This window comes from Chelonoidis abingdonii, chromosome 1 (genome assembly GCF_003597395.2).
Source record: "Chelonoidis abingdonii isolate Lonesome George chromosome 1, CheloAbing_2.0, whole genome shotgun sequence".
NCBI lineage: Eukaryota > Metazoa > Chordata > Testudines > Testudinidae > Chelonoidis > Chelonoidis abingdonii.
The window spans coordinates 251,313,228-251,327,837 of NC_133769.1; the positions used below are offsets into that span (position 1 = coordinate 251,313,228).

A 14,610-nucleotide genomic window follows, 5' to 3' on the forward strand; every position below is an offset into this window, starting at 1 on the left:
TTTCTGTCTTTCCTAAACAGCACATAGCCTTCAATACCTGTACTCCAGTCATGACTACTATTCCACCATGTTTCTGTTATCCCTATAATATCCGGTTTCATTTCCTGCACCAGCAGCTCTAGTTCCTCCATTTTGTTACCTAGGCTCCTCAATTCAACATCCATGCCTGAAGTCAATTAAGGTTGGATTGGGGATTACAGTGTTTGTAATCTGGCACTTTCTTGCTCATTCTGATCTGTGAGGAGAGGTAGCTCAGTGGTTTGTGCATTAGCTTGCTAAACTCAGGGTTATGAGTTCAATCCTTAAGGGGACTACTTAGGGATCTAGGGCAAAAATCAGTACTTGGTCCTGCTAGTAAAGGTGGGGGGGTAGACACAATGACTTTTCAGGGTCCTCTCCAGTTCTATAAGATAGGTATATCACTATATATTTATATTTTATGCTGAATTCTTTGGATTGCAATGAACCATCATATATGCACACATAAAATGCTATGAAAATTAATAATGTCTTGAATTTGATTGATATTTGTTCAGTATCCCTGAGTAAATAACTCAATAATATTCACCAATAAGGTCTGTGGAAAACCCACACAGGTGGCATGAAGCCCATTTTCTGTCCCACCAAGTTATTGTAGCTATGCTGAACAGAGTTTTTTCTCTCAAGGGTAAAGTGCCAGCCTGACAATTTCCTATATAGTATTACATTGTTTTTAGTTCATGTTGGCATGTCAGTCCTTTTCTTTCTGCATTACTTCAACTGTAGCCAATATTCATGTAAATAATGTATCTTTAAAAAAATAAACTCAGTCTGGTGACAAAAACACCTTCACAAAACCTGTCAAGTAGTAGCAGTATTATTTGTGCTATGGTAACGTCCAGAGGACTCAGTCAGGATCAGGGTCCCATCCAGGGTGCTGGAAATTTTTTTGTAGTGGGGGTGCTGATGATGGAAACCATGGGAACCAGGTATTTAGTATTCATTATTACTACTTCAAGCCAGGGAGTACTACCGCACCCCAAGGTCCCAGCACCACTGGGTCCCATTGTTCTAGATAGTGTAAATACACACAGGGAAAGATGGCGCCCACTCTGAGTGGCGTACATTCTAAGGGCTGCAGATCACACAATTTACTTCATAAAATGGTGACACAAGACAAAAGAGTCAGTAAGACAGAAAATATAATATACGGCAACTAACCCTAATGAGATGGGACTGGTCCTGTGACTTTATTTTTAGTCAAAATCTGATCAGTATTTCACTCAGTTCTTCTAAACATGTTTTACTTAAAACTCCAGCTTGTCTCCAGCTCCCGGTGACAAGTGATTGCATGAAAATCTCATCTCTCATTTAAAAAATGGTTACAGAAAAAAAGCTCAAAATGTATCCTAAGTGCATCCGAAGGGCTCAAAAATGAGAAGGAAAAACTTATGATTATCAAGCCAATCTCATGATTGTTTTCAGCCTAATTCGTGATTTTTTTTTACAGTTCGAAATATTGTAAACACTCAACTCTTAAAAAGAACAGTTTACTCACCAATACCTAATATATTGTGGAATGTAGCCTGGCAAGTGAGATAGGACAAGTTGAGTAATCTTTAGAGTTACTTTAATTTTCTTTTAACAGGCCAGTCTATTTCCCTGCAGTTTCCTTTAAAATATTTCTGCTGAATTAAGTTACATTTTAACTCATCTGTTTCTCCCAAATTTGAGTAACAAAAGAATTTTCTTCTCACTTGCAATGATTTCCATGTGCAGAAAGTGACACCTCTCCAATTATTTACAATATAAGTAGTCAGGCCTGCATGTGAAAGAGCAGTGATGAGAGTTCCAACTGGACATTTTCAGTCTTAGAAAGACATTTGCCACATGGACGTTTTCTATGTCTCAGACTCCCTCCACCCATGAAAATACGTGGGGTCTGGTGAGATTGGTGAGGCAAGACCTGAGAGTTTTCAGTGTCAGCTGTAACTAACCCTACCAAAAAATTTTTATACTGGCACATCAATTTATTGCATTAAAAACAGGCTTTCAAAGGCATGTCTTATTATTCAGGGGATGGAAGTTTATCTGTCACCCTGCACTGGCACAAACTAGGACAAAAGAAGATGAAGAAAAGAGGAAAATCCAGCATTACTGAACAATATAGTAAAGAACAACATTTAGGTATCTTGCTTTAACTACGCTTCTAGAGTTTCCAGCTGAAGCAATGGAGAATCTGAACTACTTAAAAAAAATAATTTACAAATTTATGAAAAATAAATATACTTTATAGAAGGCAGTTCATTGTCACCACAAGCTTCATCAGATGATCCTGTCATTGCAAGTCAAATCTTAACACATACATGACCCTTGTGGTCTCAATTATAGGTGAAACATACTGGTAGAGGTGGAAAGTAGATTCCATTTCTTAAAGCTGCCAGCTAATGGAACAAAACCACTATCTCAAGGCAGTGGAGAATTTGATCTACAAAACCCAGACTTTATCTTTCTTTCCTTCATTAGGAACCAGTTCCTTAACTGGTGTAAATCTGTATTGTTCTATTGTCTCCAATGGACTTAGGTCGGCATATACAGGATGAAGATCTGGCCGTATATCATTAATAACCCAGAATCACTTTTATTTAGCAGAAAGGAGCTGATTTGTACATCTTGCCTGGTTTAGTAATATATTCTAAAGACAGGAAGAAATAAATATTTATTTTTATACCAGCAAGACGTAGCCTCTCATTCTGGGTTCTCCCTTGTTTTATCAATCAGGACTAGGACATACGCAATTACCCCATGGTAACAATTTAAATAATTAGTTCAATCATGTAGGCATGGAGGGGGGATGTTCATCAGCCCCCATAAGTGCTGGCTTGCTTCTTTCTTATGCCAGCTCTCCGCATATCAGCTATTTGTGTTCCACAAAGAACTCTGAACTCCACCTGAGAGACAATGACACTCTGCAAATAGCTCTTAGGAGGCTGAGACAGAATGATAAAAGCTTCACTGATAACCAGCCTCTAGTCTCAGAGATTGAGAGAGCAAGTATTAGTTTGAACTTAACAGTTATTGAAATGGTTTTGTTAATGATTCCGTTCTTTGTCAGATGTACTGAGACTGAAGAAAAACTGAACCTAAATGGCTAATGCACTAATGTGATGATGCTACTGGTTCAATTCTCAACAATCATGTTGTTGGAGCATTGTATTTGAAAACTGGCACCAGGCTAGTGTAAAATTTAGCCTCCTGTGCAAGGGAACTGTATGAGAGAGCAGAGAGCATGGAATGAAGTTAATAGGCTAGTGTTATAAAGTTCACATGTAATTCTCAAACTACAGCTGATTGGTTTAGAGTCTTTTCATCATTTTTAGCAGTTTATCAAATGGCCAAAGTGTAAACGTTCAAAGCAATGTGTGGGAAATTAGCCATATGACTCCTTATGATATTAATTGGTGTGTTTTCCTAAAAGATATACTGAAGGAAAAGTCTGAGCCCAGTGTAGACTGTCAGAATAAAAAATAAGGATGAAAACACTAGATTATAACATAGGAGACATTTTTGGTGCACTTCTGTTTATTTGAGGGGGAGCAATAAAAAGAATAGACATGAAAAAGTAGCTTGATCAGTATTCATTAGTTATAACACATGTACTTTGATTGCATTAAAATATACAGTATTAATAATAAAATATTAAACTTCTTTAGAAGGATTATTTGAATTATTAAAATGAATATTTTATGCATCTGGTGCATTTTTTAAATGTTTGGGTTGTTGCACTGTATTTCATGCGAGTCAGTGTTCTATTACTTCGGAGAGTAGTGGACAAGAAATAAATACTTGGCATGTAAAATATTCATATTGTAACTTTTCCTGACTCTGCACCCTCCCGGTCTTTCCAAAGTTGCCTCACTTTGTCTATATTGTGCAGCTCCCCACTGGGAAATCCTCATCCCAGGAAGTTGGTTGCAATTTTTCCATTTACTTCAACAGCAACAGCACTGGGGGCTGAATCTGCATCTTCATCCTCCTCTCAAATCACCTCCAGCAATTTCTTTCCAGCAGTGAGACTGCAATAATGTACTCTGGTAGTTCAAGGTATCTATTGATCCAACAGCACCAGTAAAGTGGCTCCCATGCCATCTGCATGTTTAGAAAGCAAGATGAGTATTTGGAAATATACTGCTCATTACCATATTTGTGCAGTGTAAATCCTCACATGTCCAACAACACCAGGAGCTTAACTGAAGCCAGTGGAATCTTATATTCAATAACATTTATAAAGCAGCAATCCACAGTTTGTTGAACTAACATCCAACTTTTTAAGAAATTGATTTTTCTCTCTTCCAAGTATCGACATATCCTCCATTGTTTAAAATGATCATTCAGAATGACCGTGTGTTTGGTAGGGTCTCGCCTTTTTCGCAGGTGTTTTTGTTCCTGGAGACAGTTTCTAATTTACCTTTTACTTTTGTTGTTAATTCAATCAGCTGATGGTGCGCAGCTGATCTCACTGATGCATATGACTGCTGGAGTTTAAAATAGCCTGAATATTTGATGACTGACTCAAAGCTTTCAGCTAGAAAATTAGTAAACTTGCTACTAATCTAAGGGATCCAATGTGAAAATGAAGAAAACAGAACACAAAATCTACGTTTTAGCCATTTTTTAAATTTATTTCTTTTACTTAACCAAGGAATCATATTGTCTTACATACTTGGATTAGTTTCATAGTGCAAATGAAATGGTGTTAAATTATTTTCAATGTCCCAGCTATTAAGTGTCAGGGTTTTATAAATGGAGGCCCCAGGGGCACATATATTTGCATATTTGTGGAGATGTCTGGTTTGGAGTCCCATTGGTATAAAAGAGACAGGGCTGCTGGAAAGATGTGCTCAGTCAGGACCCCAAGCCTTTGGAATTCACTGATCCCTGCTTTCGATCCTCCCCAGAAGAAACATTTACCCCTGTATCCCATATCCCTTCTACACAGTTTTACTCTTCTCCCTGCCCCGCCCTCTGTGTTCCTCTAAACAATGTTTCTCTTCCCATGGAATCCATCCAGATACTGTTTTCACCTACCCCTCTTATCCAAAGACTTCCTTATTCCCATCACCTTCTCCTGCCTATCAACCTTCTGCTGTCTCCCTACTTCCTTCATACCCTGCCAAGCACTCCCTACTGCCTCCCATCCCCCTATATGCCCCTGGTCAGCAGTAAGATGGAAGAATCCTTCTGCTGACCTAGTTGCATCTACAATGGCGATTAGGTCGACCTAACTATGTCATACAGGGCATGACACTTACAAAGTTTGCAGATGATACGAAGCTGGGAGGTAACACAGGATTAAAATTCAAAATGATCTGGACAAACTGGAGAAATCCAATAAGGACAAATGCAAAGTACTCCAACAGGACTCCACTGGTCATCACATACAGTCCCCAGCTAAAACCCCTCTAACGCATCATCAGGGATCTACAACACATCCTGGACAATGACCCCACACTTTCACAGGCCTTGGGTGGCAGGCCAATCCTCGCCCACAGACAACCTGCCAACCTGAAGCATATTCTTACCAGTAACTGCACACTGCACCACAGTAACTCTAACTCAGGAACCAATCCATGCAACAAACCTCGATGCCAACTCTGCCCACATTTCTACACCAGCAACACCATCACAGTACCTAACCAGATCAGCCACACCATCACCGGTTCATTCACCTGCACGTCCACCAATGTAATATACGCCATCATATGCCAGCAATGCCCCTCTGCTATGTACATCAGCCCAAATGGACAGTCTCTACGGAAAAGGATAAATGGACACAAATCAGATATTAGGAATGGCAACAGACAAAAACCTGTAGGAGAATACTTCAGTCTCCCTGGCCACACAATAGCAGATCTGAAGGTGAACATCCTGCAGCAAAAAAAACTTCAGGACCAGACTTCAAAGAGAAACTGCTGAGCTTCAGTTCATCTGCAAATTTGACACTATCAGCTCAGGATTAAACAAAGACTGTGAATGGCTTGCCAACTACAGAACCAGTTTCTCCTCCCTTGATTTTCATACCTCAGCTGCTAGAAGAGGGCCTCATCCTCCCTGATTGAACTAACCTCGTTATCTCTAGCCTGCTTCTTGCTTGCATATATATAATCTTGCCCTGGAAATTTCCACTACTTCGTCGACGAAGTGGATTCACCATTGAAAACTCATGCTCCAAAACGTCTTAGTCTATTAAGTGCCACAGACTCTTCCTTGCGTCCATTTGAGAGACATCAGTCCACACATACAAAATGGAAAATGACTCCTAGGAGATACAGTGTGTAAATAACAGCTCTGTCTAGGGTATCACGAAGCTAAATATTGATTCAACATGTCACGTGTTGCAGAAAATAGCAAATGCCATCTATGTACAGGAGTAACTGTAGAAAGAGTACATGAGTTAATTCTTTCCGCTGTTGTACTCTGCACTGAGTAGGCTTCACTTGGAGAATGAAGTCCAGTCTGGACCACATCAGGACATTGTGACAAATATGGAGAAATCCAGAGAAAAAGACAAAAACTGTTTAAAGTTCTAAAAGACCTATGAGGGAATTGAAAAATTGGGTTGTTGTCTGAGAGGAATAGACTGGAGATGGCACATAGATAACATTTTCAAGTCTAACTAACGTTGTTACAAGGGGGATGAAAATGTTCTTCTTTAATCTTGAGGGATAGGTCAAGAAGAATGTGCTTAAATTGCAGCAAGGGAGGTTTAGGTTGCACATTAGGAAAAACTTCCTGTCAGGGTGGTTAAGCACTGGAATAAATTGCCTAGGGAGATTGTGGAATCTCCATCATTGGGGATTTTTAAGAGCAGGTTGGATAAACACCTGTCAGGGATGGTCTAGATAATACTTAGTCCTGTCATGATGCAGGGGACTGGACTAGATGACCTCTCAAGGTCCCTTCCAGTTCTATGATTCTATGACATTTTTCACAGCTCTGAGCGATATAGCTAGGTCAACTAAGTTTTAGGTTTAGACAAAGTCTGAGTCACAACAAGTTAGAGTTAAGATTTCATAAATGTTTTTCCTTTCAGCAAAAACACTAAAAATCCAGGAAGTCACCAGTTAAGTCTACATTAACAGCCAGGCCAACCTCATCTCATACATACTTCAACTCCAAAACGAAATCTAGCTTCCAATATATCAGATGTGGGTGACAACAGTAAAATTAATGGAGATGTAGGGTCTGATTCACTACGATTACTCCAGTTTTAAGTAGATGCTACAGCAAAATACACTTTTACCCAAAATCCCAGCACTCATTACGAAACGCACAGTACAACACAGACTAATCAAAGTCAACCAGAATCAACCAAAGGGATACTATGACTCACTTGGACAGCCCATGGTTTATGCTGAGAAACCTTGCAGGATGGTTGCAGGGAGTTCTGAGGAATACTGAGGTAGTAAGGACACGGAGGGACAGAGTCAAGATTCTGCACACATCCTTAACTATGGTTTTCCACGCTTTTTCTTGTGTTTTTTAAAACTTTGCCCTTCACTTAGAATGTACAAACTGGCAAACATTTGCTTTCCATAACCACAATGCTCTAAGAAGGCTTGAAGTTTCCCTAGCTGTAGACTCAAACGTTTGTATAGCCTCCCTGTGGGTGAAAACATGATGCTTCTGGTACAGCCATTATACTTTGATGTAGTTGATGTAAATTGGTGGATGAAGTAAGATCAGGACTAGGTTTCTTGCAGATCTTAGATGTCCCTTGCAGGGCTTATAATCTCAGCAGAAATCTTTGCATTACTTTGAACCTCTAAAGGATTTCGTGTGGCAATTTAAATACCCACATGAATCCCTGCAGTTGTGCACCATTTTTGTGGCCTTCAGGTACAGACTTCCTAAGTTGTTGTGCAGTCTGATTTGTGGAATTACAAACTCTGTGCAGATCTCACAGGTTTGGATAAAACATATAAAATAATTTAAAACTTTAACCACCACATTCGTCCTTGCCTAGGTATATTCAAAAATTCAAGACAGCACGAGGTTTACTAGTCTTGGGCACTGTCAGTGCAAACTAAAAGCTCAGTTCATGTTGTAAAGCATTGACCCATCAACAGGGCAGGTTAAGGAATGCTGCCCCCTAATAGGGTCCCTGGGAGGTACTGTGCCTCAAGAAGGAAGAATGATTTCTGCAACTCCAAGTATACTAGGGGACCCCTCTTGATGGGGTGCTACATTCCTTAATGGGCTGCAGCTGCAGCACATCCTTCCCACTACTGCTGGCCTGCACAAAAAGAAGGGCGATCAGACTGTGGCTCCACCTCCCAACCACTCCGGTTGGGTGGCTAGCCAGAAGCAGGTGTTATGCTCAGGGGAGCACAAGGACTGTTGCTCCTTGAGCTTTCTACCATCCCTATTCATCTGCACAGGAGCTGTCCCTGTTCTGAAAGAAGGCAAATCTTTGTTGTATTATGTGGGCTCAAACAAAGTATTGAAACAGCATTGCTTAAAAAAAATACTGTTTCTGAAATCCAAGAAATCAATGCTATATCTGATTTGTCTGTCCAGTATAATGAAAGGCTTTGGTGGAAAGTAGCTGATAAAGTTAGGATTCTGGTAAATTACAAAATGAGTATCATCTCTCTTTCTCTCTCCCCCTCTATGTTTAGAAAGATATTGATATACATACGTATCATTACTGAAAGTGAAGACAACTAGCTTATGTTTGATACAATGGAGAAGGGGAGACAGTGGAGGAATGCATAGAAAGGGCTGACATGGGCAAAGTGAGAGGCTATGAAAATGCCCTTTGTAGCAGCAGCAGCATTCTGAATAGTTAGGAGTGGAACAAGACTGCACTTGTCAATGCCAGAAGAATGGAGGTTGCAGTAATCGAGATGCAAGATAATGAGTGTTTTAGCTGTGGGGATGGATAGGAAAGGCTGTGTCTTAGAGAGGTTATGCAGAAAGAATCTGCAAGTATTAGATATAGCCTGGGTATGAAAACAGAGAGAGGTCTGAGCTGAAGAAGATGCCTAGATTATGGGCCGGAGTGACAAGCAGGATAACGATATTGTCCACAATGGTTGAGAAAGAAGGTGTGAGAAAAGGGTTCGGGGAGAGGCTGTTTTAGCTATATTGAGCTTGTGCTGACAACTAGACATCCATGAAGAGTAGTTGAGAAGTTTGCCTTTTGAGCTGTGCAGCTTTTGTTTATTTTGGTTGTTTCATCTCCTCAACTCAATCAATTTCAGTTTATTTACTGAATTTTCAGCATGCCTGGTCAGGGTTAAGGACTCTCTATTTATCACCTAAACACTGTGTAGGTGGGCTGAAAATTGAGTAAATAGGATGAGTAGGTGGGCTGAAAATGGAGTAAATAGGATGAAGAAGCGTGACACAGAGACTGTTTGGCAAAAGGTTCCCTGATCTTTGCAAACAACTCTCACCTCAGACCTGACAAACTCATTACACCAAACAGGCCTTGCACGATACTTGTCCATAGAGAGTAATGTGTAAGGTATCTATAGAAAGCTCATAACTTGTCAACATTCATAACCACTGTGAGATGTATGTACAGGTAATAATTAAGGAATAATGTATGAATTCAAATGAACGTGGGCTTTATGGACTTGGAATAAAAAGTAAAGATTAGTCATCAGGATGTCTCAGTAATAGCCTATTTGGGCAACGGGGAGCTGTCACATTGTCCTGTCTGGCTGATGTTTAGCCAGTGTTTAGCTTGTGCAGTACTATGATTTTGAATGGGAAACCATCAGCAGGAATGACAAACAATCAATACCACTTAAAGGTAAAAAAGAAACTTTACAACAAGACGGGGATTCACCCTATCTATGAATATAAACAAAGGACTGTTTTCAGTGTAACAGAGTGAGGGGAAGGACACTCCATTCACTGAGGAAACCCCTAGAGGAGCGGTGGGGCAAGAGGCACATTCATGAATGCTTGGATCCTGGTTTGTCCAAACCAGACAGTTCTTCAAAAGATTGACCCTTTGGGGGAAAATTTACTTTATTGCATAGGAAAGGTAACTATTAATAAGTGCGTTACTCAGGTTCACATTTTATGTTGTTGTTTTTTTGCATTGTAATCACGTGTTTCCACTACTCTCTCGTTTCTAGTTAAATCTTTATTCTTTCTTAAATAAATCTACTTTTGTTTGATCTTCAGGGCTCACAAGTGCCGTGTGGTTTACAGGAGTGGTGGTTTGAGATAAAAATTGTAAATTGATATACACTGCACCTTTGGGTGCAGAGGATCTGGAATTTCTGTGAGTAGCCAGTGTCAGGGACTAGATATCACTAGGAAACAATTCAAGGGGGGATTGAGGTGCATCAATTATTAACCTGCAAGGTGAAGGAAAGGTTGGCATAAGCCCAGAGGAAAGTGCTTGAGTGGCTGAAGGACTGGCAGTGCCACGGAGCTGACATCCAGCAACCACAAGAAAAACTCCCTCTAGCTGGGGGCAAAAGGGATAACAAGGTGACTCTCAGTCCTGAATACCCTGAGAACTGTCACAAGAAGGTTGAGGATAAGGTGCCCAGTGTAACTTTATTGAAGTCTGTTAGGTTACACTGGGGTGATTTTGGTTCAGGGTCAAAACTTCAGGAAGAAACAAGAATGATGAAGAAATGAAAGCAAGAGAACCTCTTAATAACCTCTTAATTAGTCAGTATGCAAACAAACTCCTTATTACCACATATGAAGCCCTAATTGTTTGCTTCAGTAGAGTTGTTCTGACAACATCAGCAATAGCCATTTTATAGTCTTTTCATTTTAAATAAAAATTAAAAGTTACATTTGATTCCCATAAGTAGATGATTCTATTCAAATGAGGATGGTTATGGAATGTGGTTTTGGGCAGATGAATCCTGCAGCTTAGGAATGTTACAATGTGCAGTATCAGAACAGCACAGAACTTTAGTTTTTCTGTTCACACGCTAAGAGGCAAATCCTGCCTTAGATTCCAAGCTGCAGAAGGTCCCTGGCAGCAGCATTGGTGCAGATCCACTGTGCCAATGAGTGTGTTTGTATGTGTGTATGTGAAGATTTCAGTGGGCACTGCAGGTCATGTTTGCATTGCTCAGCTTCACAATGCTCCCAGCATGCCAATGTGTAAGAAAGGGAGGTGACAGTGTATGGGTGAGTCCAAGATTCTTGTGCTGTGCGGGTGTTTGGGTGGCAGTGCCTTCTGTGGAATAGCTCTGTGGACCGGAAAGAGGAAAATTACTCCAGATTGCGTCTGTCCAGCTCCTGAGCTGGTTACTCTGGCAGGGCACTGAATTTGCCCTTAAGTGTTTTCTTTCCCAACCACCCCTTCTTTGGAGAAAGATGTAGTTACATCTAACATCATGACCTGGGGGAAGGAAGCAAGAGATCATGGGGAAAATTGCTTATGATGGATTTTTCCCCTCTTAAATCCAAAATGAAATAATTTGTGAGCAAATTCCTCCTTAAAATACATTTTACTATGAAGCTTTTCAACACTAATTCTCCAGGGCAATGTGAAATTAAGGGGGTGGGGGGAAGAGAGAGAGAGAGAAGCTGTCTTTACCATTTTGAGACTGCACCTTCCAATTCCTCATTATTCAGAGTACTTTGTGTCTCAACTCTATTGTCTTATAAGTCTGTATAGCTCCTTATGGAAAGGACCATGTCTTCCTCTATATTTCTAAACCAATCATGCTGTCTACACTCTTCTTAAAAATTAAACAATAGTGAGATTAAAAACTGCAACTGTTCTCTTTAATTTTCCTGCATAAAAAAACCTATGAAAGTGGGTGAATTAGACTGACATCCACCACCCAGTGCACACTGAAAATGTAAAAAAGTGTTTATGATTTATTTGCTATCTAATTTGTAACAAAGCAACAGGGAACAAGGCTATAGAATTATGTAATATGCATTTCAACCTCCGAAAAGCCTACTCTATAAATGGTAGCTAAGTAAAAGCTCTGCCAATACAGTTAAGAAAGCCATCATAATCAATCTTCTAAAAATTATTTGTCCAGGCTGAGAATTAAAAGATGTATTTAATAAATTATGCACTGTAGAATTTTAACCCAAATAATATGTAATTCTGTAATTCTTGAACCGTTCCAAAAGAAGTCCAAATACAATGTTCAAGAGGTAGAAACACACTAAAATAAAGGTGTTTTTACTGAGGTTTTGAGATGACATCTGATCTAATTTGTCTTGGTGCTTTATTCAGTACAATATGAATTCAGCTTTCAAGAAAATGTAAATTACTAGATGACCACTTTAAAAAGAGAACCCATAAAATAGGAGTTAAATATATATGGAAAAATCACATGCTGCTTTTAAGTTTGCCTACTTAAGAAAATATCCAATATCAAAGTATATTCAAGCCTAGATGAGTCCAGAAGTGAATTAATTTACTCCATGAATACAAACTAGAAATTACTGTGATAAAAGTGATAAAGAAATATAGTGATGACAAAATATGGAAATAACTTTGCCAATATTGTATGTTGTGATTTTATAATAGACATAATAACATTAATAACATAACCATACAATGGATTTTAATTAAATCCAAGTAGAAAAAGACCTTCGTAGATACCCAAGTTAAGTTTTTTGACAGTCATGATTAATGGTAAGACACACATTTCATCGTTGGTAAACCTGAAACGTCCTTTACATTACAGTCTCATTGTCTGCTTCCTGGTGAATGTATGGTTAGTCAGCAACAGTGAAATCCAGTGCACAAGAGGTTGTTTTTACATGTTTTACATGTTTTCTAGAAAGGTGACATCTAAAAAAGTAAACCGGTACTAAAGCAGGAATTCTATCTAAACTTTCTCTTGCCTTCTTTAGGGTAAATTTAATGAAATAATAACAGTTCCTACCCGCAAAATTTCTTCAATACAGGTGTTATCTCCTGTTCCACTCTCCTGCAAACAAAGAGGAAAATACTTTTAAAGTAAGAAATAACAAATGGCTGGTTTGAGGATATGTGGCTACGTGAGATATACTCAAGACTTGGGTACATTTTCAAGTCAATGTCAATTGTTTTTAGCATCAGAATACTGGTGATGTGTTAAACTAAAAAAATATTTCATACTTTTTCTGTATAAAAATACAATTTTTTTAAATGTTTATTCTTTAAATGAATGACCATAATATATTTTGATTTAATCTACAAGATTCTGGTTGCATTTACTTTAAGTGTGGTTCATTTCACTTTGAGTATACGTTATACATACAGGTAAAATATTTACTGTATATATACAGACCTAATATATTTACTATGAATTTATTTACAATAAATTAACAACAACAGACTGGCTCCTTCTTGTAGGTAAAACTCCCATTGGTTGCCCAGGGTAGTTTTGTTTCCATAAGGTTAGGCCCATTATTGACTACAGAAACTTTCATGGAATCAAGTGTTTAAACTGGAGCAGTGTTCAATGGGTAAATAAGAGGTCTAAACAGGACCACTCAGGGTATGTCTACAGTGCAATGTAAGCCCAGGGTTAGTTCAACTTGAGTTAGCTGACCCTGGGTTTGTAACCGAGGGCATGAGCATCTACACTTATTTGTAACCCCTGATTAGGAACTGTTGAACCATGGATCCCAACCTGGTACTCCAGTGTCGACACTGCATTATGCAGACCCAAGTACAACGATCCATATTCCAGACTTTCTAATGCCCTCCCAAAAAGTGGTTGTTTTAGCCCTTTGTTCCTGGTACAGTGTGAGAACACTTGACTGTCCACCAAACATGACTGTCCAGAGGACAAAGAAAGTCAGACCATGGGATTGTGGGATACTTTTGACGGGCTCTCAGAGTTTGAGTTCAGTGGAGCTGAGTCTACACTGCAAAGCAATAGGGCTTGAACCATGGGTTCTGGCTTGACTCAGGCTGGGATTCTCCACCCTTGTGGGGTCCTGGGACCCTAGGTCTGAGCCCTGGATAAGCACAATTTGTGTGTAGCTGGAAAAGGGGTTAGGTTTGAACCTGAGTTTGTATGCTGGGCTAACCCTGCAGCATAGACTTAACCATAGTGAACACTTTACTCACAATTGCGAGGAGTTACCTATACAGACAGTGGTGGATTATCCACTGGGCAAATGGGGCCTATGCCCAGGGGCCCTGGCCAATTTGGGGGGCCTGGAAAAACAGGCATTCCCCAACCCACTCCACCCACTCGGCACTCCTGCCAGGGAGTGGGATCGAGGCACAAGGGATTGCCCCACTCCACCTGGCAGCAGAGAGTCAGGGCATGGGGGCTTGTCCCGCTTTGTCTGCTCGATGCTCCTGCCAGGGAGCAGGGGAAGCTCCAGCACCTGACTCCACTCCCCATCACGAGCAGCAAGCGGGGTGGGGGTGGGGGCTGAACTGCAGACAGAAGGGGTGGGGAAGGGCCTCACAAGGCCCCATAAACTCCGAATCCGCCTCTGTATACAGGTCCTTAAACCCATCCCTATTCAGCAAAACATTCAAGTACATGTTTAACTTTAAGCATGTGCCTAAGATTCATTGAAACCTGCAGAGAATGAGGTGCAGTGGAATCTCATTCTGCTATCCCCATCCCCTCCGTTGACCCAACCCCCTGTCTCCCATCTCTGCCCCAA

The 14,610-nt window shown here is 40.0% G+C and overlaps 1 protein-coding gene across 1 annotated transcript in view; it reads right to left on the bottom strand.

The window, feature by feature from the left end:
- AFF3 (ALF transcription elongation factor 3) overlaps positions 1-14,610 on the bottom strand; it is a 492,261-nt gene that overhangs the window by 231,538 nt on the left and 246,113 nt on the right. The window contains exon 4 of the mRNA XM_032765391.2: positions 12,882-12,926. Within this exon, the coding sequence (XP_032621282.1) occupies positions 12,882-12,926 (45 nt within the window). The remainder of the gene's footprint in view (positions 1-12,881; positions 12,927-14,610) is intronic.